Raw genomic sequence first — 26,854 nt, 5'->3', positions numbered from 1 at the left:
GAATCGATTCCCCTCCCCTCCTCCACCCACCCCCGTTTTGTAGTTGAATAAGTCAGGGTAGAAAGCGTAAGAACTCGAGGTGATCTTCTCCGTACCTGGGGGAACTCAGTTAAGACCCCTGAATAGGGTGCGGCTTGGGCTGTAGGTGGCACGGCCCATAAGGACTGCTTGTGCCCCACGCCTGGAACCTCTGTTTCATTGACCAGGAGCCCCACACAGGCCCCTTTTGAGCCTCTGTCCTGAGAACGATTCCTGCTGGGACAGCTGCTTAGTTCCCTGTGTGCTGGGATTGTGGACATGCTGGTTCCCTGCCCTTGGCTGTCTCAGACTGTGTCTCCCATTGTGCCAGGTGACAGTGTCAGCAGTGACCCTGCTCTGGGCTGCAACACCGAGGCAGAGCTGTCCCTGAGCCCGTGGCAGATCTGCGAGGAAGACCCGGAACTGAGCACGCCCACGGATGCTGTGACTGACTCCGATGCCCGCCACTGGTTACAACTCAGTCCCACGGATGCTTCCAACCTCACAGGTAACCAACTGCGTCTTTGAAAAGAGGCGCCGGTGCTAACACTGGTTGGGAGATCCCAGGGTTTGCCAGTTGCAAGAACTCTAGGGGTCCCTCAGCACAGTGATAATGGGGGCTCCCTCCTCCCACATGGGTGCGCCGGCCCCAACCCCCTGTTCATAATCAGTTGTGAATTCGCAGAGTCCTATGTGGAGAGGGTGCTGAAACAGTGGCCAAAAAGGGAGGAGGCCTGCCATGCCGACACCCACTGTCCACCATGGGAGGAGGTCTCTGATATTCATGCCAAGGCTTTGCGATCCGTGACCAAATGTGATTTACTCTGGAAACAGAGAAGAGTGATTTTTCCAACTGGCATGTGTCCTAAATCCAGGATAAGTTAAAGAATTTGGATAGCTTATTGATTACTATTTTCTTTAACTTTACTGTAGAATGTTTGATATATACAAGATAAGTTGTGAGGCATGTGTAAGTTAGGGACTATAGTAATCAAATGAACACCAGCAAACCTGCACCCCGTGTAAGAAGTAGAACAGCTGCCCCACCAGTGAGGCCCCAGCAGGCCCTTCTCAAGTCCTTCCCCTCCCGTCATCCTGTGACCCTGTCCCCAATTCTTCCTAAAATCATGCCCTTAACTTCTTTATAATTTTACCACAATATCTGTCTCCTCAAACACTACATCATTTAATTCTGGTTTTAAGCTCTTGAAAAATGTTGTCATATTCTGTATTTTTGCAACTTTTTTCCCTTGAGTGTCTGTATTTCTAAGATTCATGAATAGATTACAGAGCCGAACTTTCTGGGTCTGCATCCAGGCTCTGCCAGGGAATGGCAGGGTGGCCTTGAGCCAGTGAATCTCTCTGTCCTTCAGTTTCCTTTCTGTAGAGCGGGGATAGGAATCGTCTGTATTATGGGTTGTTGCAGGAATCAGTGAGTGAGCACCTGAATCGAGAGCGCAGAGCAGTGTGTGTGGAAGCACTCTGCAGTCTTGGCTGTTCACACGCACACACACACGTCCTGTGACCCTGGGCAAGTGAACCTCTAAAGGCTCAGTTCCCTTACCTTGTGACAGGGGAGGACGGGGACACCAAGAGAAGTTGGGTTTTTGTTTTGCTTTGTTTTGCTAAGTGTCAGGAGAGACTAGTGTTCTGAGGAGCTCAGCGAGGGCGATGCCGACCATGGCCACGTCCCTCCTGGCCCACTGCATTCCTGCATCCATAGACGTCCTCGATGAGAACAGCAACAGCAAACCACGAAGCGCATGTTGAGTAAAAAGTGGTATTAAAATGCTAAAAGTCATTTTAAAATTAGAAGTCAAGGCAAAACTTTGAACTTCATTTTTTCTTTTTGTTTTTTTTAACCAGGCAAACTGGTTTTCACTAATTACAATATAAAATTTAACCAGCCCCTGATGTTTTTGGAAGTTCCTAACGGAGTAACATAAAAACTTCGTAAAATTTAGTTTTTGGTAAAACTTAGTGTTGGATAAAATCTTTTATCTGTGAGGTAGATAAGACCAAGGAGAATAATCTTCATGTGTATTTAATGTGTATCTTAATTAAGACTAGAAAAACGAGCAGAGAAAAACAAACCAGGTAACTGTAAATGAGTAACGCATTGCCCTATAATGCTGTATATGCCGTCCTTCAGAGATAGTGGACATTTTTGGTCTAAGTATTCACATCTGCCAATGGTAGAAGCCTTGCAAAATCAATGAGAGAATGATTGGCAAAGCCATGTGCTGACTTTTATAAATTATTGGGTAGTATTGATAACTTGTGCTTCTCAAAGGTGTGGTTCTTTTGGAAATGATTTAAAATTCTTCATATATATAGTGATACATAGACATGTATAATGATTTTGAATAATAATACCATAAACTTTTAAGGGATTTGACAGTTTGCAAGGAACTTTGAGGCATCCTCTTTGATTTTTATGGTAAGCAGGCCAGGTCATACAAATTCTGTTCTAGGGATGGAGAAGCTGAGACCCAGAGAAATTGTGTTGTCTCGCTGGGGAGTAAGTGCCAGAGTTGGAACTGGCATCCAGAGTGTTCTGACTCCAGATGCAGCGCTGTGCCTACTCCTTTCTTCTACGCTGCTGTTAAAATTACAGCTGCAAACCCCTCTGAACTATTTGGGAATTATTAACACATTTATGGAATAAATGGCTTCTTTGGGTCCAATATACAGATTGTCCAACGGAAATCATCTTCGTGGTACTATCAAAGGCAATACTGAATTTTCAGTAAGTTGAATTTACTTAAACAAGGACTAGTTTTAATTAGTTTTATTGAAAGGAAAGAAAATTGGGTGATTATGTCTTTTGTCTGTCCTCTGGGAAGATTAGTTCTGATCCCATCTCAGAGTGTGCATGGGACCGCTTAATTTAATAAACTCGTGTGAGGTAATTTTATATGATGCACTCTCTGTTGTGATTAACTCCTCCAAATACTTAGTTCTTCTTTGAAATTCTAATATCGAGAATCAGTACACTCAGTTCAATAGTTCATCTTGTCATCTGTGAAAAGGACAAACCGTAATATGATAAGGTTTAAGGATTATCGCAGTTCTGAATTTAACTTTCTGTTCTTAGGAGAACAATTTCTTCATAAATGGACAAAATAAAACTCATGTTACCCTGATCTCCAGGACACACAAAGAGAGTGACCCAACAATTTGAGTGTGTCTCTGTTTCTCGTTGAATAATCCTACCAGTTATCAAATGCTTAGAATAATAAACTGCTCCCAAAATCTGAAATTCCTTTATCATTGGCAAGCTAACAGTTCAGTTTTATATTTGCTTTCTTATTTAAATCATTTCATGTTTTCTGAGACTAACAGCTAAATTTATGGTGCATTGTTTCACAGTGTGTCTGGGATTTGTATGGCAAGACATGGAGACATAGAGATGATTGTCATGAAGGAAGAAGTTTATAGAAATAGGGGCATGACATGCCATGCAGGGGGGCACATGAGGAGGCACAAGGGTTAGGGGCAGGAAGACAGGGGAAAACGTGGGCAACAGCTTTTACTGTCGTTTACATGGGAAACGGAAGGCAAGGCAGGCTATGCAGACTCAGGAGCGGCTAGTTGGGATAATTTCAGCAGACCCTAGAGCACAGACACTGGCCCTGGTTGCCTGGTGCCGGACCCCATGGTGATGAGGGCACAGGGACATCCCCTTGATGGCAAGAGCTGGACAGAGGAGGTAGGTGGGAGGCCTGGGTTTGGGATTGTGGGGTTCGCATGTGGAAGACACACTCCCTGGGGAGTTGTTTGCTATCTCTAGGAATTAGCTAACCCTGGGACGGGCAGTCCCTTCCTGGTCAAGGAGGCCCCAGATGCCAGAGCGTCAAGAATACTGAAAATAAGAAATTAGAGTTGACTCGTGCGTAAGTTTTGTTCTGTTGAGCTTATGATTTTCTAGGGGGGAGTATTTTTGACTCTATAGGTAAGAACCAGTATTGCTGTTGACCTCATCTCTTATTTAGCAAATAAGCTTATAGTCTAGAAATACTGAATTTGATGCTATAAGAAATAAAAAGATGAATAAGTCATAGCCATGACTGACTTACGAGCTTACCAAAAATAAGACATTTATCCTGATAAGGACAAATAATGCAATAAGTGCTATGTGATTTATTTAAAAGGAGTTTTAATCACAGGGATAGACGAATAGACTAAGGGAATGGAGTATAAAATACATACTGGATCCACACAGGCACGGAGTCCTGATACACGAAAGAGACAGCATTCCAGGTCTGACAAGGGAAGAATGGACTGCCCCCACAAAGGCCTGCGGGACAATATTTAGCCACAGGGCAGAAAATGGGACAGATTCCCTACCTCCCACCTTGCCCACAGCCAGGTCCCTATGGATAAAATGCTTAAATGTGGAAAGGAAAACTTAAGAACTTTTGGAAGAAAATATCCTCTAAAAATATGTCTAAGACCTTGGGGTAGGGAAGGCTTTCTTAAATGGGATGGAAAAAAAAAAAAAAGCTAACCATAAGAAACGTGTCAGTCATTAATTCAACTTCAGCATAAGGAAAAGTTTCTTTTCATTGTCAGAGAAACTTTAAGAACTCAGGGTTAGCAGAACGCTGCAGGTAAGGGCCAGCTCTGTTGCTCCTTCCAGGTGCCTGTCAATTGTCATTGGTCATTGCTCACTGGTCATGTTCACAGCTGATTCTTGGCTCCCAGGACACTACATAGCAGGAGAGGAATAGTCAGTAAATACTTGAATCAGTGAATGAATAAGCTTTAAGCTGCAGGCTGTTGTTTGAGTTAGCTAAAAACAGCAGTGAAATTTTAACCTTTTTTGATCATAAAAAATATGTACGATTGAGTTTCCAAGTCTCTTGTTTAGTATATTTATCACAGCTCTGCCTCTAGATGTTGTTATCAAAATCCTTTGACCATTTCTGCTTTTAACTATAACTTCTGCTTTTAATTATCACTGTTACCTGCCACCAAAACCATTCACAGGAATGGTGTGTCAGCATCCTCTGCCGTTGCAGACATTTTTGGCATTTCCACCAGGCTTTGATCTATTTTGAAAACATAAAACTTTCTAAAGAAAAATAACGATGAGAAGTACCGTGGAGTTGCTTGCTCTCCTTTGTAATCTTTAACATGAATGTTGCGTGTGCCTGGGAAGCAGATGAGGAAGGAGAAAGAGGGTCAGACGGCAGTGACGGTCAGCAGAGTGCCAACCTGTGTCTTCTCCACTTTTAATCAAAAGTCTAGGCCTAATTTTTCTGGTCCCAGAACTAAGGTGTTTCTGTTGAGCCTTTGGTTTGTGCCTTTGGTTAAGTTTTCAACTCAAAAGGGAAAATCATTGGGCTTCCCTGGTGGTGCAGTGGTTGAGAGTCCACCTGCCGATGCAGGGGACACGGGTTCGTGCCCCGGTCCGGGAAGATCCCACATGCTGCGGAGTGGCTGGGTCCGTGAGCCATGGCCGCTGAGCCTGTGCGTCCGGAGCCTGTGCTCCGCAACAGGAGAGGCCACAACAGTGAGAGGCCCGCGTACCGCAAAAAAAAAAAAAAAAGGAAAATCATTTCCAAAGCACCAGCTATGTTTCATCAACCCTCCACCAAACCTACACGAGACTGCTGCTGTGTGAAGCCGCCCTTGGGTCCTAAGTGCCTGTTTTACTGATTAGCAAGCCTTAACTCACGGCTAAAATCCCTTGCATGTTTGCAAAGTTCTGAACTTTAGATTGCTCCTGTATTAAAGTCCTGTATGTGTTGGGAGAAAGATGATATAACTTGTATTTGTTTGCAAGACTTCCTACTTTAACAACAACAAAAAAATGTTAATGTCTCTATAGCATTTAATAATAATGGAACAAAAAGATGCTAGGCTAGCATACTAGCTTGCTCATGAAAAAGAAAATGAACTAAGTGTTTGGTGTTTTTAAGGTGAACATGAAATTTTCAGAAATCTCTCAAATCCCGATTCTTAATTAAGTGCTGCTTCACTGAGGAACCATCTACATGCAAAATGTCAGCATCTGTTCTGTTACTTATGCCATGCATGGAATAATTTTGGGTAAAAACATTTCAACTCATTAAAAAATTTTTTTCACAGTAATATTGAGCATGCAATCGTTTCAAATACCTCGAAAAGACTCCCTGTATTTTGATAATGTGATGGGGGATGCTACCTAGAATTTTATCATTGAGGAATACATTTTTCTGAGAGCAAAGCAGTATTGAAACAGATTCTTTTTTTGGAGGGGGGGATCCTTCCATAACTGAGAATGTGTTTGCTGGCAGGTAGCAGGGAGGTGTAGGTGATAAGACACCTGAACTCTGTTTACTTGGAGCTGTCACTCAAGGGAAGTCCCAGCCTGACTAGAAGGCTGGGGGCTAATCTCCACCTCAGATGGCTGCATTTTGGGGGTGATGGTTGGGGATGGAGCAAAGCTCTAAGTCACTGAGTTCCCTTACTTTTTTCACCCCTCAAGGAATTAAAGACTCATGGATGAGAATTTTTCTCATTCTTGAGAAAAATACATGCTGTATCATGCTGCTTGTTCACTTGGGAGCTTAGGTTGGTTTGTAAGGTTCATTTGAAGCTTCAGCAAGCCTTCTTGGACTGTCAGATGCTACTGCACGCATTTTACAGAGTAAATGTGAGGAGGTCGAGCCTGTCTTCTGAGGTTTTGTAAAAGGCAGTCTGAGAGCCCAGAAGGGCCGTAGTCAGGCTTTTGCTGTCTGCAGGCACACTGTGTGGGATTCCGGCTCGGATTATCTGTGTCACCTCAGTTGATTGTATGATACGGATGTGGGAAATACAGATGTGTTTTGCTCTAAGAAGGAACAGTGCTCCTGGATTTGGGAAGATCTGTCCATGACAACATGTACCATCCGTATCAAATCCTCTGTTTCAGGGTCTTGGCATCTTTCCATAACGAATATATTGATAATAAGCTGTCAGCAGCTGTCTCGGGCACAGTGCGGGAAGCGCACGGAGCCCGCCCTGGATTTGCCCTGGTCCCTCCTCCACCCACTCCTCCTGGTCCTTGCCGGCTCTGCTCATCCCTCTACTTGAGCTCCTTGCATCCGAAGACTGTGCTCCCATTTCTATGGTTAGGCCCCAGCAATATATGCACCCAAGATGATGCTCAGCGGTGGTTAATGGTTGCCACCGTGTCTGGGTGGGACACAGCTCTTTAAACCCCCTCCAAAGATTCGAAAGAGAAGCAAAGCAGAGGTGACTTAAACAGAAAGCCAAAAGTAAGATGTGAGAGATAAAAATCAAATAAATCAGCAGCTACAATAAAAATAAACAATTTAAACTTGCAATTCAATTCAGAAACTCTTGGGTTAGGTTGAAGACATAAAATCCAGCCATATGATGTTTACCAGAGGTACTCCTAATACATAATGTACAGGGAGATCCTAAGTAAATAAATAAACACATTGGTACATAGGAAGAAAGGTGGACCAGGGGTGTAGCTCTGTGTGTGTCAGTCACGTAAACTTTAAAGCAGAAGTCATTTATTAGTGACAGCAATAATTCTGAATTTATATGAACTTCATAGCCTCCAGATATATGAAGCGAAATTTGACAGAATTACTAGGAACTACTGATAAAACCATAATCATAGTAGGAAATTTTAATATCAGCTCTCGTTAATAGATGAGTTAAGCAGAAAAAATATTAAAAGAGAAGATTTACACAATACAATTAATCTTGATTGAATGTAGATCTATATGTGTAAAATTGTTTGAACTTAATTTTAAAATACCTGAGATTTTTTTTTTCAAACACATGGAACATTTACAGAAATTGACCAGTTAGATCATTAAGCAAGCCTCAACGAACGTCCATGATTTGAAACTGTATTACATTCCATGAATATGATGAAAGAAATTCAGAAGAACAAAAAGGAAAGAGAAGAAAACGACATTAAGAAACTGAAACTGCATTTCAAATAAATTAAGTCCAAAAAGAAATCAAATTTTGAACTGGAAAATATTTCAAATTGACTACAGCGAAATGTAGCTGAGTACTGATATGGAGGAAAATATGTGGCCTTAGGTGTGTACACTAGAAGCAAAAAACACTAATTTATTCAATGTCTTATTCAAAAAATTAGGAAAAGAATGGCAGCAGAATAATATACAGAAGTTGACAAAAAAGGAACTAATAAAGCTAAGTACATAACATATACTAGAAAGCAATAGAGAAAACAAAGACCACTCTTTAAAGACATGAATAAAATAGACAAATAGGCAAGATAAATCAAGGAAAAAATATTGGGAGTGAAAAAGGGAACAGAGCTGCAAAAACAATATCAAATTAAAAAATAATACAATAGGTTAATTCTAATAGAGTTATTTAAAATTAAGAGGACAATTCCTAGCTTTACTGAAGCTTCAAATAAAAGAGAAACTGTCTTTTTCAACCTGTTTCAGACAGGTTGAAACTCTCCAGAGTTAATAATTTTTCACCCCCAAAAATTTCAAGAATTGGAACGCTGCTGACTCTAAAATTACAAAGGAAACTACGGGAAAGTGAGCACTTTTCCAACACAGAATTCTGTACCCAGCCAAACTATGAATTACAAGTCAGGGACCCAAGACTTTCAGACATGAGGACGTGCGCCTTCCTCAGGCAGCCACAGGAAGACGTGGTCCACTAAAGGCGAGAAGCAAGCAGAGAAATACCGTGTGCCGTTTGTGATTCTGGTCTTACAAAGAAGAAATGTAAACGTGTTCACACAAAAGCCTGTATGCAATTGTAGCTTTATTTATAATCACCAAAACCAGGAAACTCTCCAATGTCCTTCATCAGGTCAGTGGATAAACTATCATACCTGTGGATACACAACCCCATGGATGAATCTCTCAAATAAACGCATTATGCTAAGTGAAAGGAACCAGACAGAAAAGCTGCTTGCTATAGGGTTCCATTTATCGGACATTCTGGAAACTGCAGGATGTAGGGACACTGTAGGGCCAAAAAACAGCAGGGGTTGTCTGGAACAGAGGTTCGGGAAGGGGACTGACTGTGAAGGGGCACTTGTGGAGTGAAGGGGCTATTTCGTATCAATTATGGTGGCAGTGTGTGGTGACAGTTACACCATCGTATACCTTTCTTACAAGTCCTTGAATCCAAGGAGGGTAAAATTTATTATAAGCAAATTATATAACCCGCCCCATAAACCTGAGTGAATAGTAACAGCCACCACAAATGTCACTCCAGCCATGAGGCCTCCCCGGCCACCTTTTTTCATGGCCCTGTTCCCTACCTATCATGCTCAAGTTCTCCTCCCCACCCCCCTGCTGCTTTATAAAGCCCTTCACAGGGTCTCCAGGAACTGTTCTGTCACCTCTGGGCTGTTGTCCTTTTAGTTGGAAAGGAGCAGAATCATCTAACCTTTCCTCATGGAGCCCACTTTTCTGTCCTTCTGTCCTTCCAAGTTGTCCGCCATTTCATACTTCATCTTATTTTACTCTGAACACGTACATTTTCAAGCACAGGTAATTTGCATGACAGAAAAAAAGGCTGTAACAATGAAATCAAAATTGCATTTACAGGGTTAACACACATCTTTCCCCACAGATAGCAGCGAATGCCTTGCTGATGACTGTAGCATAATCGCTGGGGGGACCCTCACGGGTTGGCACCCAGACTCGGCCGCCGTGTTATGGCGAAGAATCTTGGGAATCCTCGGAGACGTGAATAATATCCAGTCACCCAAGATCCATGCCAGAGTGTTTGGCTATCTCTATGAACTCTGGTACAAGCTAGCGAAGGTAAGTCCTGCCATCACCTTTTATTCTAATACGGGAACATTGCCTTATCACTTGACATAAAAACTGTGTTGCACGTAACTTCTGAACAGAAGTTTAGATGTTTAGACAAAGTACATTTGACGATCCAAGAATAAATAATAATACTTATAGTTTGGTCATTTTATAAATGCCTAAGAGTTATTTCGTTTAATGTGCAAGTAGACTGTTACTCTAGGATATTAAAGAATGGGATATTATACACTAGTTTTAGTTACTCTCTTTATCAAGTGATACTGGTTTTATGGTACAAAATTGGAAGAATGTAGAAAAATGCTAAGAAGACAATCTCACCATCCACAGAGAAAACCAATATTAATATATAATCTTATTTCTGTGGATAAACATATTTTTATAAAAGAACTGTCTTAGAGTGCATACAATTTTCATTCTGGTTTTTGTTTTTGTTTACAACATACATTTTCCCCATGCTAGTACTTTTTTTTTTTTTTTTCCAAAAACACAGTTCGTGTTTATACAGTATAACCTGTGAAACCATTCCTTATCATTTGGAGTTCAGGGAGGCCTCTCCAGGCATTAAGATTGAAGGAAAAACAATGCCCTTGTTTTGTATTAGATCTAAAACCACCACACAGTTCAAAAAGACAGTAGACCTCGTGATAAAAGAAACACTTGTAAATGTTGTAGCTTTTCACTCAACTTACAGAAATTTAATTGGGAGCAGCTGTTTGACCATGGAGCACGTTTCTGAAGTATCATTGGGATAAACTGTGTGTTGCCTTCCCTAAAAGTCTCCTCTTTGTGAATTAGATACGGGATAACCTAGCAATAAGCCTGGATAACCAGTCTTCTCCGTCTCCTCCCGCCTTGATCCCACCCCTCAGAATGTTTGCATCATGGCTATTTAAGGCAAGTGAACATGTGTTTATTCCTTTATTGTAATTTCCTCTTCCTTCCTAAATTGAGTTTAAAAAATGTAATTGCCCAAGACTGCATGTTTTGAGGACAGGCTGGATCTCACTCCAGCCAGCACATCCCACATCTCCATAAACAACTTTATGGAAAACTGAAAAGTAAGTGAATGGACAAAATGCATCTGCATCTGGAGTTGATTAAATCTCTAAACGTCTCCTTGGCAGGCGACAACGCTGCCCGATGCATATAAGGAAGGCAAACTCCAAGCCTACAAGCTGATCTGCGCCATGATGACCCGACGCCAGGACGTGCTGCCCAACTCGGACTTCCTGGTGCATTTTTACCTCGTCATGCACCTGGGACTAACCAGCGAGGACCAGGTATCTGGGACTCCGCCATCGCGGTGGCCTGTCGTTCGGAAAGTGCATGTCACTCTTTGCAGGTGAAATTGGGGTTTATGAAAGTACCTCCAAAATGTTGAAATCCTCATTAGTTCCGCGTCTTCTACACCCAGCAGCACCAGCGGCCTTTCAGAAATGTAAGTCTGACTTGTCTCACCGGAGCTGCTTCTCCCCACTGACTCTGCATTTCACCAGCCAAATTTGAATTTTACCCCTTGGCCTGTCCAGTTATGTATCATTTAACGTCTGCCTGTTGTCAGCCTCAAAAATACTTATCTCACCCACTTTTTGTTGGGGTTCTACATTAGCTATTGTATGAAGAAAATGATTTTGGTCATTTAAAAATGTTCGAAAGCTACTGTCTTAGGAGTTAGGATGTTTTTGTGAACAACCTCACCTATAGATTAGGGATCCTGACATCTCTTGATAAGGAGTCTCTCAAAGAAATGTGATTGGTAGTTAAGTTGAAACAGAAGGGCCAAAGGAGCCACTAGCAATCAGCCTGTAGCCCTCGGCCTTCCTCCCTCTGGAAGTCCCCTGGTGGTGGGCAGAGGACCTGGACCGGCAGGAACACTGACTTTTGACTTGCTGTCTGAATATCAAGCAGGCGAGTGAAGAGGTTGATTTGTGAAGCCTGAGGTTATTCTGGACACTATCTGGAGGATGGATTTAGAGATGTGACAGTGGTGGGGTAGAGTAGGAGTCTGGGCCTGGAGGTTAATTAGGAAGTGATTAAACAAATATAGATTTTTTTTTAAATGGCGAGAACTAAGATGGTAGCACTGGAGATGGGAAGAAGGAAAGGGAAAGGTTTAAGAGGTTTGAAGGCATTTAATTTTATCACTGAGTCTTCTTGACTGATTAGAGATTTGAGGAGTGTTTCAGAATTTACCCTTTAAATTGTAGATACTTACCAGTGAACTTGAATCATTCGTGAACTACCAAGTAGCCATCCTTTGTGTCTTTATTTGATGCTTTGAATATATGATGCAGACACACGGACATTTTGATACATGGAAGAGGTCATTCTTTGGATTTGCCAGCCTTACCTTGGGCCCTGTTTAAAACTCTTGTAAAATATTCCCTGATAAACACTTCAAGCTTCAGTCACTGAACTTTTCTTCTGAAGTAATAGCCATTCTGTCCTATTGAGCTGTCTCTGTCATATTCGCTCCAATTCCAGCAGTGTGCAATGGACATCTGTAGAGCAGAGACTGGACTTAGATGCACAGGCTCGTTTATTTCCTAAACAAATGTAGAAATAGAGACACATAAGTAGACCTGTTTGTACTCCTTGCTCAGATATTTTGCAGCCATCATTGCGGACGGAAGCATGTTTTACAGAATGATGCAACTCAGGGCATGTGGAAGATTAAGGGGTAGAAATAGGGAAGAGAATTAACTCACAGATAATAATGAGATCCCTCAGTGACAGAACCAAGAGAGGAAGGTTTAGTTAACAACGCTGTACTTTAAAGCAGTATTTTGCTAAGATTTGCAGGAAAAACTTCTACTTGGAAATGATAATCAACTGTAGAATCTTCTTATTTAATAAAAACAAATTTGAAGTCAGAATTGGAAGATTGGGATTGACATACAGTAATATGTATAATAGATAACTAATAAGAACCTGCTGTATAAAAAATAAATTAAATTAAATTTAAAAAAAAATTAGAAGTCAGCTGTAAGCAGTATTTCTAGAATGAGCTTTCCAGAAACTCACATAAGGAGGTGTGTTTAGAATCCTCTTTCTATTTTAAATTGTGTTGTAGTGAAAATGAAACAATAAAATGAGATGAAATCTGTATAACATTTGAGTACCCAAAACATTATTTCAAAAATGGGATTTTGGGACATCCCTGGCAGTCCACTGGTTAAGATTTCGCCTTCCAATGCAGGGGGTGCGGGTTTGATCCCTGGTTGGGGAGCTAAGATCCCACATGCCTCATGGCCAAAAACCCAAAACTTAGAAAAAACAGAAGCAATATTGTAACAAATTAAATAAAGACCTAAACAAATTTTTTTTTAAAAAATGGGATTTTACAGTGTAGAAAAAGGAGTTTTCAAATTTTATACTTAAAATAATTTTCACGTTTAATGTATCCCTTATTTTTGGTTAAGTTTGATCTTTTGTAGTTCACTGTAAAATGTGTCAATCTTAAATGATGGCCCATTGCTAGCAGTAATCCCAACATTCAGACTTCTAAGAGAAAACGGGGATATCATAAATCTCTATTTTCTAGTCAGCCTACTGTTTCGACCATTAGAAGCTTGAGTTGTTACGTGTTTCATAGAATTGACTGTTTTGCTTTAACCTTAACAATTATTGGTATATGTTTTAGAAGCCCTGACTGTCTGCCAAACAGAACTACTCTAAATAAACTTTATTCCTTTGCCAGAAGAAAATTACACAGAAGGCTTTCTAATGAAAGAAACTTTTCTCATTTAAGTAAGAAATGTCTCCGGTAATTAGTTTAACTTTTGGTCCACATGTCTAAACAGGTCATAGTGGTTGCTCCAGAACTTACATGACTTCTGGAAGCACATGTTATATTAATTATAAGAAAAGAAAGCATTTGCTCTAGAGAATAGAGTTAAATTCAATGTTTTAGTTGACGCACTGTGCACCTGCAACTCGGACCATCTCAGGGCTGTTTCCATCTTGTGAGAGTTTTCAAAGAGCTACACTTCTACGTAGCCTGGCACTAAGAGCCTTCGTTCCTGCAGAGAGAACCTTGTTAAAATGTTCCTTATTTTTTAATAAGTAATAGCAAATCATTTTTAGATTTTTAATATTTATAATTTTGTCTTGCAACAAAATCCAAAGTGAATTTCCTCCTTTGGCCTCTGGGTGGCACCCTTGTCTGCAGGACTCTCGGCTGCCTGGTTCATGGACCACACTGAGCCTTAGAACTGCTGGGAGACCCAGCGCTGTGGGAGCTCGGTGCTGTGGCCTGGCCGCTTTACAGATGCTTTCGTAGATCTGAGAGTAGCAAAATCATGCCAGTGGTGACTAATAAAGTGTTGAATTAGAAGTAAGATCTAAAATGTGAAATATCTTTATTCCAAACCTAAGAGTGCTTATAGTAATTGAAGATTTCTTTTCGTTAAAAGAAAAAAATTGTAAAACAGGTATGATTGTGTTGTGTTACAATCATATAAAATCACAATTGCATCTAATATAATAGCACATTAATTATTTAAATAAATACAGTTATTTCTGTATTTTAGAAAGTAATAATACGTATAGCAAACAGCCAGAATTCAAAATGTAGCATATTCCAAACCAACTGTTCTCATTGTTGCTTGGACCAGTTTTTTTTGTTTTGTTTTGTTTTGTTTTTTTGCGGTACATGGGCCCCTCACTGTTGTGGCCTCTCCCGTTGCGGAGCACAGGCTCTGGACGCGCAGGCTTAGCGGCCATGGCTCACGGGCCCAGCCGCTCCGCGGCATGTGGGATCTTCCCGGACCGGGCACGAACCCGTGTCCCCTGCATCGGCAGGCAGACTCTCAACCACTGCGCCACCAGGGAAGCCCGACTGGACCAGTTATAGCTATTCCAGTCACTCAACAATGTCATAGATAAAACAGGGGCCTTACCGAGTAGTATTTCCCACAGTACGTGTACAGTGGAAGTTTACAGTTTATTAGTATGATTGAGAAAACGCTTTGAAATGGCTTTATTCTTCCTTGACTATGAACTTTTAAAAATTTCATTCTGTTACTGATTTAGAAAATATTTAGGATCATAAAAACTTTCGGAAATAACTATAAATTATGAATAAGATTCAGGATGACGTGCAGGACTGCCCAGACTGCCTGTGAAGGGGTCTTCCAGCTGGCTTCATTCTGTCCTGCTGCTTTGTGTCTGGGGGGGGACTGGGCAGGGGGGTGCGCGGAGGGTCTTAATTTCTCCAGCACCCCAGCACCAGACTGTGTGCTGGGAACTCATGATGTTGTCCCATCAATTCTTCTCTGCAGTTCAGTTAGATAAATATCACAACCCGCTGTATAAATAGCTAAGGCTCAAAAGGTATTGAGGACGTCTGCCCAGTGCCACACATAAAAGGGCTGTGAGAATTCACAGGCAGCCCGGCTTATTCCACACGGTCTGCCTTGCCCATTGACTCACACCAAACAGATAAGCTCACCCGACTCACATTGTGCAAACAAACAGGCCCTGGTCGTATTCCTTCTCCTTGTCTCCGCTGGGCTTTGGCCTCCGTCCTGCCCCACCTCCGAATCCTCCTTACCAGACTTTCCTCCCACCCCAGCCTGCAAACACCTTCCCCAGTGGCCCGCCCGGCTCCCCACTGCCTTCTGCTTCTCTTCCAAAGCTGTTCCCGGTTTCTCCTAATACTTAAGCAGCTTTTTCACCTCAGTCTCCCCCAAAATATTTGGACATGAAAGGATTTGGATTTATTAAATACAGGTCCTATTAATTTCATCGTTATTTAAAACATATGGAAAGATCAATATGTGTGAAATGGAAAAGGACAGCTGAGGAAAGAAATTTTATTTTTATGTTTCTGAGAACATATATCAAAGACTGGAAAGTTTTCTTTGCTTAAAATAAGTAAACTATTTTTTAACAATGACTTACAGATTTAATGTCTTAATGCGATTTGTCTGTTAAATACATCAAAGTTAAATTCACTTTTAAGTGCAAAGTTTACATCAATGCAAAATTATTGTTGCAAATTTGCATATAGAAATTTTGGGAAATGTGGGTCTATGTCGTTTTCATCTATGATGTTGTATTATCGTGACTTGCAACAAACCAAAAAGCACGAGGCCTCTCTCAGGTGGGGAAATAGGTTTTGTTCCACCCCGAGGTGACCATCCAGCTACAGACTTGAGCCCTCACCACGTGAAGTCATGATACTGTCAGGTGACAGTTAAGAGCGTGGGCTTCCAGAGATAAACCCATGCACCTATGGTCAACTAATCTATGACAAAGGAGGCAAGGATATAGAATGGAGAAAAGACAATCTCTTCAATAAATGGTGCTGGGAAAACTGGACAGCTACATGTAAAAGAATGAAATTAGAACACTCCCTAACACCATACACAAAAATAAACTCAAAATGGATTAGAGACCTAAATGTAAGACAACACTATAAAACTCTTAGAGGAAAACATAGGAAGAACACTCTTTGACATAAATCACAGCAAGATCTTTTTTTATCCACCTTCTAGAGAAATGGAAATAAAAACAAAAATAAACAAATGGGACCTATTGAAACTTAAAAGCTTTTGCAAAGCAAAGGAAACTACAAACAAGACGAAAAGACAGTCCTCAGAAAGGGAGAAAATATTTGCAAACAAATCAACGGACAAAGTATTAATCTCCAAAATATATAAACAGCTCATGCAGCTCAACATTAAAAAAAAAAACAACCCAATCCAAAAAATGGGCAGAAGACCTAAATAGACATTTCTCCAAAGAAGACATACAGATGGCCAAGAAGCACATGAAAAGCTGCTCAACATCACTAATTATTAGAGAAATTCAAATCAAGACTACAATGAGGTATCACCTCACACCAGCTAGAATGGGCATCATCAGAAAATCTACAAACAACAAATGCAGGAGAGGGTGTGGAGAAAAGGGAACCCTCTTGCACTATTGGTGGGAATGAAAATTGATACAGCCACTATGAAGAACAGTATGGAGGTTCCTTAAAAAACTAAAAATAGAATTACCATATGACCCAGCAATCCCACTCCTGGGCATATACCCAGAGAAAACCATAATTCAGAAAGACACATGCACCCCAATGTTCATCGCAGCACTATTTACAATAGCCAGGCCATGGAAGCAACCTAAATGCCCATCAACAGATGAATGGATAAAGAAGATGTGGTACATATATACAATGGAATATTACTCAGCCATAAAAAGGAATGAAATTGGGTCATTTGTAGAGACATGGATGGACCTAGAGACTGTCATACAGAGTGACGTAAATCAGAAAGAGAAAAACAAATGTCGTATACTAACGCATATATGTGGAATCTAGAAAAATGGTACAGATGAACCGGTTTGCAGGTCAGAAATAGAAACACAGGTGTAGAGAACAAATGTATGGACACCAAGGGGGGAAAGTGACGGGGGGGGTGGTGTGATGAATTGGGAGATTGGGATTGACATATGTATGAAATGGATAACTAATAAGAACCTGCTCTTTAAAAATAAATAAATAAAATTTAAAAAAAAAAAAAAAGAGCCTGGGCTTTGAGCCTTTCTGAGCACCAGGCTTGGTGTCCCTCTGATGAGCCAGGTGATCTGACCTCACTGTGCCTGGGCTCCCTTATCTGCAAATGTAGGTAATTAGAGTGCCGCCTTGGAGGGCCGTTGGGAGACTTTGAGGGGGCAGAGCGTGTAACGCACTCAGTTCAGGGCCTGGATGCGACAGCGCTCAGTGAGCACAAGCCCTCGCAGTAACACTGAGGACAGGGATGGGACAGCAGCCCCTCGACCAACCAAGCCCGTTTTATTTTTCCGATATCTTAGGGTGTTGATGTTTTTCCCCTTCCCCATATATTTTCTTACTTTTAAACATAATAATTTGAGTAAAAAAATGTAACTAGGCATCGTGGAATCTCAGACCATGGGGAGAAGTAACCCCTCCCCCTGCCATGGGTCAGACACAAGGAATGACATCTCCAGTTACCCTTTTGTGACTCGGTCGTTTCTTGTGTGTCCTTGGCTGTTGGCTCCGTTTCCACCTGCTCCCCGCCCCAGGCAGCGTGCCCTCTGTGGGATGGATGCCGGAAAGCTGGACCTTTGCGGCCCAGTCGACATCCAGCCAGGTTCCGGCCCAGCAGGGTCCCCGGTGTGGCTCTGGACAGCGGGCGGGGGCGGGACAGTTGTGCTGGGGCTGCTGCTCGGGCACCTGCGTCACTGGCAGCCGAGACCCCGTGGGAACCACTCCCGGTGGCTGGGTGCCTGGCTGTGCAGGGTTCCCGAGTGGGTCCTCCAGCATCCTGTGAACCCTCTAACACCCTGGTAGAAACCCCCCTCATCTCAGTCTCAGCAAGGGGAATCTGTCGTCTGCAAGTAAGGACCTGGCTTTACCGGTGATGCCCTGCAAGGCACCGGTGGTACGGGTTCCACACAGCTCCATGTTTCAGGCGCTAAAGGCACTTGCAGCATTTCTTGTTTTCCCCTTTAATTTGTTTTGTAGCCAAGAGTATTTAACTTGTTTTAGGAACATTTTGCTTTCACTCAACTTTACATTTCAATTCAACTTTTCATTCAACTTCACATTTTAATGAACCTTTTCCACACCAATGTTAAAGAAAACATAATTCTAAACATCACGTATAGAGTGATATTCTATCACAGAAGTCAAAATAGTTTGTGATTTTCTTAGCGGATGTTACAACCTCCTCTCATGAGGTATATGATGGAATAATATAATAATAAACATACATTTGTAAAAAAAATCCCAAAGGGGCCCTCAGTGAGCATAAGACTCAGCGGTGAGCCATGAAAGCAAGGTGCAGGGGTGACACTCGTAAATTGGCCATACCTGACTCTTTTAATAACCCCAGACAGCCTGTATTATGCAGTGATACGTAATAATTGCATCACCTTTTCTCAGACAGAGAGTTGTTCTTTGCTGGAAATTTAGATATAACTAGAACCATGTATGTTAGATATACATAAATTTATAAATATATTTAAGGCTAAACATAAATGAGCATTCAGCTTCAGAAAAAGTGAAGAATTACATGTCCAATTAAGGACCTGATTTGTCTCCTATCCAAGGAAATAATTCTAATACATCTCTGAAGTACTTCTGTACAGTGAGTGATTTTTACCAAGGTTTGAATTCATGGGATTTTAATTCAATGCTAGCAGGACAAAGTGCATATTTATAAATTTAAAGGTCCAACTGATATTTAGAGGATTAAATAATAACCTTAATGTGTATCAGTAGAGGAACTTTAGAAGTCTACCTTAAAAGCTTTACTGAAATACAATTTTTAAAAACTGTAGGGTTGTACAATGAGTAAAAAAAAGACTAATTCCAGGCCTTATTCCTAAGGTTTTTAAGAATGGGGAAATGTATATTCCAAGACTTCAGGATATCCTATGGCTTCAGAATATATTCAACTTTGACTTTAATGGAGGACAAGCCTCGTACTGGCAACTCACAGACCTGGGCACTAGATTCAGCTCTGTCCCCTGCCGACCATGGGGACCTTGCCTGACCACAGGTGGTCAAGTGGATGAGATGGACTGGAGGACCTCGGAGGCCCTCTCTTGAGCATTATTGGGTCCTCTGATTTATTGTTAGGCATTTTATTATTAGGGTCACATTGTCCTTTCCCAAATACAGTAAAAACTTGAATAATCTTTTCCTGTTGAATATTTTTCCCCACCACAATAAAGATCTAGTCCAGTTCTGAGGGCATATCCAGTGGTATGAGACCCACAAATAATGAGTATCCGTGATATCCATCCACTTGTGAAAAGGGCCAAGTGAGTGACACACACACACTGTAGGGAGGGAACTGTGCTCAACACCCCTCGAGCTCAGTTGGCTTGAAGGCAGCTCACAGGGGAGATGGGATTTGAGTAGGATTTTCAACGATGGTTAGGATGACAGGAAGCAGGGTGGGATTTCACGGGCTGTGTTGAAGGAACAGTGACCAGAGTGGTTTTGATTTAGTGCCACATACGTATGTGGACATAATGCATGGACGAGGATCCAGGCAGCACTGGAGAGAGCCTTGGTTCAGAGCCATGTTCGTCCCACAGATAATGGGGAGCTGAGCACAACACTCAACACGACCAAAAGGCATGTTAAGAAGTTTAAGGCACAGTGGTTCTGTGGGACGGATTAGGGTTAGGAGAGAGTGATGGCAACAGGCATAGAAAGGGACCAGGTAACACGGGCCCAACAAGGGTTTGTGTGTGTGTGTGTGAATTTATTTATGTGTGTGTATACCTGTCTGTGTGCATATATATATACTTGTGTGCATGTGCGTTTTGTGTATTTTGTGTGTGGAATATCGTGGACCAGTGGGGTGTCGGACTGAGTGGTAAGTGCCCCGAGAAGACAAGGTCTCCTGACACTATTCTCATGATCTCTCAAAACATACGTTGGTTCAGAAAGGCAAGGTGATGAATTGAGAAAAGGTGAGGGCAGGGTAGGATGGGACCCCCTCCTCAGCATGGACATCGCAGCACCAGGGCAGGCTCCACAGGTGTGTCAGGATACAGCCAGGGGTGTCCCCAAAGAATTCTCGCCTGTTGGGAAGTAGACATGTACGGGAAAGATTTCCAGGCACATTTTCTCTCCACGTAAGAGAACGTGTTCTCTAATCCTGTCGGAATTCAGATGGATGATGTGCAAACTGTAGATTTATTTACAGTTATTAAACTAGAACTTCTAAAAGTCTCAGTTATTTTGTGTTATGTTAGCCAGTTTTGCTACTGTTTGGTTTTGAAAGTAATTAGACACTTAAAAACAAACTCTTTTATTTTTCTAAAAATATAATTCCTATTAGTTTGAATTTACTTTAGTCAAATTAAATGATCTTTTATTGAAATAAGAGTTTACTGTAGCAATAAACAAACCTTTCAAGTTTGACTTAGGTTTGACGGAAGAAGACCGTATTATAAGGATAGGCAGTGTATGTCAGTCCTCTCTTGACATGTATCGTTAAGTGAATAATAATTCTTATCATGTGCTTGTTGTACAAACTCAGAGTGATGAAATGTAGCCTGTATCATAGAGTTAGTCTTCTATCATCAAGTAACATCCACTGGTTCCTGAGTGTTTCCCCAGAAGGTTTCGTGAGAATGGACAAGCCATAGATTAGTCAAGTTTCATCAAAGATTTTATTATAACTTTGTTCAGCTTTCAGTGGCCATGGAGACTTAAGATAGATGACTGCACCAAAATAACAGGCTGGAGAGCTTTTTCCTTTTCTTTTCAGTTGTAAAACCAGTAATTATTTTCATTAAGCTGCAGACCAAGCCCACTGACACCTAAGTAAGGAAAGTGGAAATATGTGAAAGGTAACAGATGGCGGAGACTTCGGTTATGAGGGTAACACGTGTGCAGCGAACTTGTTCCACAGCTTTAAAAGGTGTAAGGTGATAGCATGGGGGGTGGCCCGGAGAGGAGAAGTCCACCGGAGAGGCGGACACTAGAGTTTTGTTTGATTTCCCTTTCGGAGCTGAAGATGTCAAGACTTTCTTTCAAGTAAATGCTATCAGTGAAGGATTCGAGTTATCTCTATTTAGCCATCAGAGTCTAATAAGCACGTACTGCGTGAAATACATTAAATAAAAATGCAATATAATAGCAACTCAATATATGTGAAAAATTAAAAGGTTTTATTCCTACTAAATACACTTACCATGTAATGTATAAGCTGGCCTGCATTTTTCAGCAGAGAAAACGTTCTTTGGCCCTGAAGTCTCTCTGGAAGAGACTCTGCTGTGGTCTCTTGCAGCCCAAGTCACCAAAATCTTCCTTCGGAGACTCTTCCCAGACAGAGTGGGCACTCCATCAATGTGTCAATTGACAGAGCGTCGAAGGACTAACAGGAGAGCTCCTTAACCCACATGCGTCCCGGGGAGGAGCGGTGACCGTGGCAGCTGAGCTGGACCTTTCGGTTGAGCTTTCGGCTCCGTCAGTTTCAAAGCAGGCGTTGACCTTGCGCAATGGGGAGCTCACCCACATTGATGGGAGAACAGTGATTCCTGAGATGCGTGGGGACTCCGGGGACATTGGGCGTGTCTGGAGACGTTCTGTTTGTCACAGTGGGCGGGGGCTGCACTGGCATCTAGTGGGTAGAGCCTGGGGATGTCACACACCCTAAGGCACCCAGGACCACAGCAGAGACTTCACAGCCTGAAGTGTCAGCAGTGCTGAGGTTGGGAAACCCTGTCCTCGAAGAGAAGTTGTTCAGGTGCCACCAGGCCCTGTGAATTAACCCACAAAGCTTGGCAGCCATCAGAGGATGAAAGGCAGCTCTCAGTGTAACCAAGGACGTGAAAGCACACGAAGGTTTAACCAGGGAGACTAAAGCAAGAGAGGCAAGTGTTTTAGGTTGAACTGTATGGAAATTGCCAACATGAGACTGTTTCTCCAAAAAGGGGGGTGCAGTTTCCTACGGTTGAGCTGGTAAAGTTCCCCATTTATTTAGTTTTTCATTAATTAATTAATTTATATTTGGCTGTGTTGGGTCTTCGTTGCGGTGCACGGGCTTCTCATTGCAGTGGCTTCTCTCGTTGCAAGCATGGGCTCTAGGCATGCAGGCTTCAGTAGTTGTGGCACGTGGGCTTCAGTAGTTGTGGCTCGCAGGCTGTAGAGCGCAGGCTCAGTAGTTGCGGCGCACGGGCTTAGCTGCTTCACGGCATGTGGGATCTTCCCGGACCAGGGCTCGAACCTGTGTCCCCTGCCTTGGCAGATGGATTCTTAACCACTGTGCCATCAGGGAAGCCCCCCCATTTATTTTTTACTTTGAAGAAGTACAACATGGAGTGAGCTGATTAATTCAGAGTCAACGAAAAATATCTGCAATGTGTTTTGCCCAGAGCCCAGTCTGAATGAGGGGTGGCGCTGCAGGCGTGAGTGGAGGGGCTGGGGGCTCAGTGGGGTCCTCTGCTCACCCACGCAGGCCACCCGGGAGCCGACAGGGAACAGGTGACCAGAGCGCAGACTGCGTGGCGCAGAGTCAGCCCACAGGCACAGATGATCGCTCTCTCCAAATGTCTGGGGCCCCAGTTCCGTCAGGGCAGGTGGCCGATTTGGGGTTTGCAAGCCTCTCACACTCTGGGGAGTCTTTCCAAGGCCACCTGGCCTGGCCGCCACACGGGCAGCCTGGGGAGAGGGACGTCCACTGTGGAGCTTGAGCCCTGACCTTGCGTGTAGGTCCCTGTTTCCTTGCGTCGGTGACCACATGGGCTTTTCTAGCTTGAGGTTCTTGTCCTGTGAAGTGGGGTCCTTACGACTCTCTCAGGGGCCTTGGAAAAGTGAGCACGGTGAGGCTCTGGTGCTGGATGGCAGAAGGGGTTCCCTGTGGCTGGAATATCGCTTGTTGACCTAGAAGATCATCTTTTCCCATTTAGAATTTGACGAAGATTTTTAAGAAAATTCACATTTTTTCTTTAGGCAGAAAAGAAATCAGAGGTCGAGAAAGAGATGGTTTCTACCATTTCAAGTACTAAATGGTTACTTCCCGCGAGGAATGCTTTAACTCCCATTTGGAAGGGAGTGATTTTTGAATGTAAGAGATTTTCAGTCATGACTGTCATTTATGATCCATCAGGGTTGGGTTTGGATACGATGAAATAACATCAAGAAGAGCATTTTAAACGGCAAGTTTTGTTTCTTTGAGAAAGTGCTCTCCTTGTGGGGAATAATCTCTTTTTGTCTGTTGATTTCTTTTTAACACATAACAATAAGTGGCAGGGTAATAATTGCAGATTGTTCAGCTATTAACGCTATTTACTGGAACACATTTCAGAGAGAACATTGTTTTCTGAAGACAATCAACAACAGTTTTCTTTTGTTCTTCCATGGAAAAATATCCTTTGGTAGGTATATGTGGGCTAGAGGAATATTAACACGAGAGACCCTTTTAGTAATAAGACATTAAAATAAAATACCTACCTTTTTTTTTTTTTCCCCTTCCCTTACTTGAGCCTTGGGTTGAGTGTGTGCAGTGTGGTGCTCCTGTCAAGACCCAGTGCCTTTGTGTCACCCATTTGCCTCCCCTGCTGGGTCCCCCTGGAGTACTGGCTGTTCCCCAGAGGATCCCTGTGCTCTTGGTCTGGCCTCACTCTCAACGGTACATCACTGTTCCCTGCCTCTTAGAGGACATTGCTGGGAGGCGGGGGCCCTGCTTTACTCTGCCTCAGACCCCTCAGAGAGGCTGCCGTGTACCTTCAAGCCCAGTGTGCACTGGAGAAATTTGTCAACTTACTGTTAGCTGTTTCTGTCTGGAATTATCAGAATGACTTGGCTTTCATTTCAGACTCTTTTTTTAATGAATAGATTTTTAATCCAGTCTACTTCAAGTCAATTTTCAATCAATCCTTCAAAAATTAATATTTTAATGAGATTACGATTCAAAATGCTGCTGTAATTTAATAATAGCCATGATGTATGGGGCTTTAGAATTTACAAAATGCTTTCTCTTCGTACATTAATTTTTAAATGTTGATCGGGTATTCCTGGAATTTGAAGCGATGAGTCCTGTGTCGACTCCTTAGAGGTCAGTTAATTATTCCGGGTGGCCTGATTCCCTCCCGTTCTGCTCTGCTGGGATTTGTGCCAAATGGTCTCCGTCGCAGGATGGACAGCCGGGCTGGGTCTCAGGGTCGCTGATACTGCTTCTTTGTCAGTGGTTCTGGCCTGAGGTTTCTTCAGAATCGGGTTGACGGAGCTGGCTCGTCTGGTGATTTTTCTCTCAAATCTCAGCTATTCTTGGGAGCTCTATGTCCAGAAGGAGTAGCAGTTGTACTTCTGTTGCCCAAGCGGAAACCGAAAATGGTACCAATTTGGACAGCTCTTGTCCTCTGTCCAACGCTGGCGGGATGGTCTGTAGGCTCCCGGAATTGAATGACCACCGGGTTGTCCTCTTTTTTTTTTTTTTAACAGAACACAAAAATGTTGAAAGCCTCATTTGTGCTCCTATGTGCATGTGGAATAATTTTACTTTTAAGGAAGCAAATTAAAGAAACATGCATTTTGTGTTACCATAGAATGAAAAGAGTGAGTAATCATCACATTCCAAAGTTATTTTATTTTCTGGTGTGAGAACACACCAGAAGACATGGAAGCTCCAACAGAAATAGTTTTTCGTCTTTAACTTGTTCCTGGCCATGGGCTGGGAGACAGACAGCAGATCTCAGCAGCACCAGGCGGGCCTGAGAACCAGGCATCTCGTCTCCAGCAGGTGAGGAGGGGGTGGGGGTAGACGCACTGGACGCTGGGCTTTAACAGCGTCAGAAGCCCTGGGTCTTGCAAGCAGAGTTGAAGCTACAGGTAAATGAACACAGAAGCCACACCTGTTGTAGCTTCTCTGCATTTTCAGGGAAAAATACAAATCTCGATTTCTTGTTGCAACCCTAGGCAATTTCTTGGTGTCTTTCCACCGAATATTTCCAACCACCCGCTCCCCACACCCGTGCCTGTGCACGCACACACACGCACACACACGCACAGAGTTCGTTTCTAGCAGTTTCCTAGGAAGAATGCTTGGCAAAGTCTCCTTCTTATTCAGAAGGTCGTACTCTCTGAGCCGGTTCCATCCTGTGATTGCACTTCCGTGCCAGTCAGGGCTGCATGTCTACTGTATACATTCCAGAAGCACATTTTTAAGCCACAGCAGCCATTTGTTGATTTCACTTGAAAGTATAGCTTTAAAAATACATGTGCGTTTTTCGGCGATTCGTGGGCAAAGTGAATGAGTTGAAAGAATAATCTGCACTGGAGAGCCCTGCACGTGGTGCTGTGCTCCACGTGTGAGTCTCGCTGCTTACGGGTGTCCACTGGTGCCTCATGGACCACAGGCTCACAGTTTCTCTTCCAGTAAAGACAAGGAGCGCACCTGGATTTGTGTCCAAACCTTGGGCCCTTTCTGGCCTTGATCGACCTCCTACTCCATGTCTGTGAAATGGAAAGATCGAATGATGACCTTTTAGATCTTCTCTAAGTTTTTATGGTCCCAAAGGAACAAGGTAAACACACTGCCACCCAGATTCATTAGAGATGTGTTTTCCCTCCTGGATTTCTGTACTTTGTCCTAAGATAACAGGAGTGTGGGTTGGGTTCTAGTGGGTCCCAGCGTGAGGGTGAGGAACTATTCTGCTTGGCATCAGGGGGGACGTCGATTATACCTGCCCTGCACCTTTGCCACGGCCTTGGGTGGTGCCTGAGTGTGTTAAGCCTATGGTTTCCTCCAAGAATTTCTTTTCAGTATCCTAAGAAGAATATATTTCTAGCTGATGTAGTCCTGAGACAGGATGAACAGTGAATCTGGGAACAGTATGGCTGCCCGACTCTTTGGTATCTACATGAATTAGACGTGTGCATGGTTCACTCAATGGGGTAATTACTACCTTAATGATTCTGTAGGTACTCGCGTGATTAGGCGCCGTCTGTACGTTGCTAACCATCTTGTTATTGATGATGCCGTGACTCCCTACTTCTGCTTCTGCTGCAGAACATGGTCAGAGCTGTAGAGGATGGGGCGGAGGAGACAGTGGAGAGACCTGATTCAGTTTGGCCTCTTCTGAAACGAGCAGCCAGTTGCCACAGAGAAAGCAGAGTTTAGTATCCTCCAGCCCCCTCCTGTACCCCACCCCCGTCCCCTGGTAAATTCTTGGAAGGCACAGATGCCTTTCTACGCAGACTTGGCTGTCAGGGGCGGTGGACCCTCTTCCAGAGTATGGAGTCCATGTCCGGCGAGCTGAGCGCGTGGTCTGTGCGCACGCGAGTCTAACGCAGCCTCCAGGCCGCCCCCCCACCAAGCCCCCGCCACTTACCAGCAGCAGCTCCTTGAAGCCCTCACTTGCTAAAGTCTCGTCGCGAGGGGTTAATCACTGCTCTGGAGCATCTGCACCAGCCTCATTAGGCCGGCCTGTTGTGCAAACTGTCATGTTTCAGATTTGAAGCTTATCAGGGTCACGGCTAAGACAGTCCTTACAGAGGCAGGTCGAGGCATCTCCAGGGCCTGGGGCAGCGGGGGGCGGGTGGCAGCTGGCAAGTC

The 26,854-nt window shown here is 43.0% G+C and overlaps 1 protein-coding gene across 2 annotated transcripts in view; it reads left to right on the top strand.

Annotated features, from left to right (window-relative positions):
- The window catches only part of RALGAPA2 (Ral GTPase activating protein catalytic subunit alpha 2), a 281,459-nt gene that overhangs the window by 117,649 nt on the left and 136,956 nt on the right, over positions 1 to 26,854 (top strand). For both annotated transcript variants that reach the window (XM_082670096.1, XM_082670095.1), the window contains 4 exons: positions 350 to 526; positions 9,601 to 9,794; positions 10,602 to 10,700; positions 10,931 to 11,086. In XM_082670096.1, coding sequence (XP_082526222.1) covers positions 350 to 526; positions 9,601 to 9,794; positions 10,602 to 10,700; positions 10,931 to 11,086 — 626 coding nt within the window. The remainder of the gene's footprint in view (positions 1 to 349; positions 527 to 9,600; positions 9,795 to 10,601; positions 10,701 to 10,930; positions 11,087 to 26,854) is intronic.

Source organism: Grampus griseus (assembly GCF_964374135.1).
Source record: "Grampus griseus genome assembly, chromosome: 14".
NCBI lineage: Eukaryota > Metazoa > Chordata > Mammalia > Artiodactyla > Delphinidae > Grampus > Grampus griseus.
This window is presented reverse-complemented; position numbering and strand designations above follow the sequence as displayed.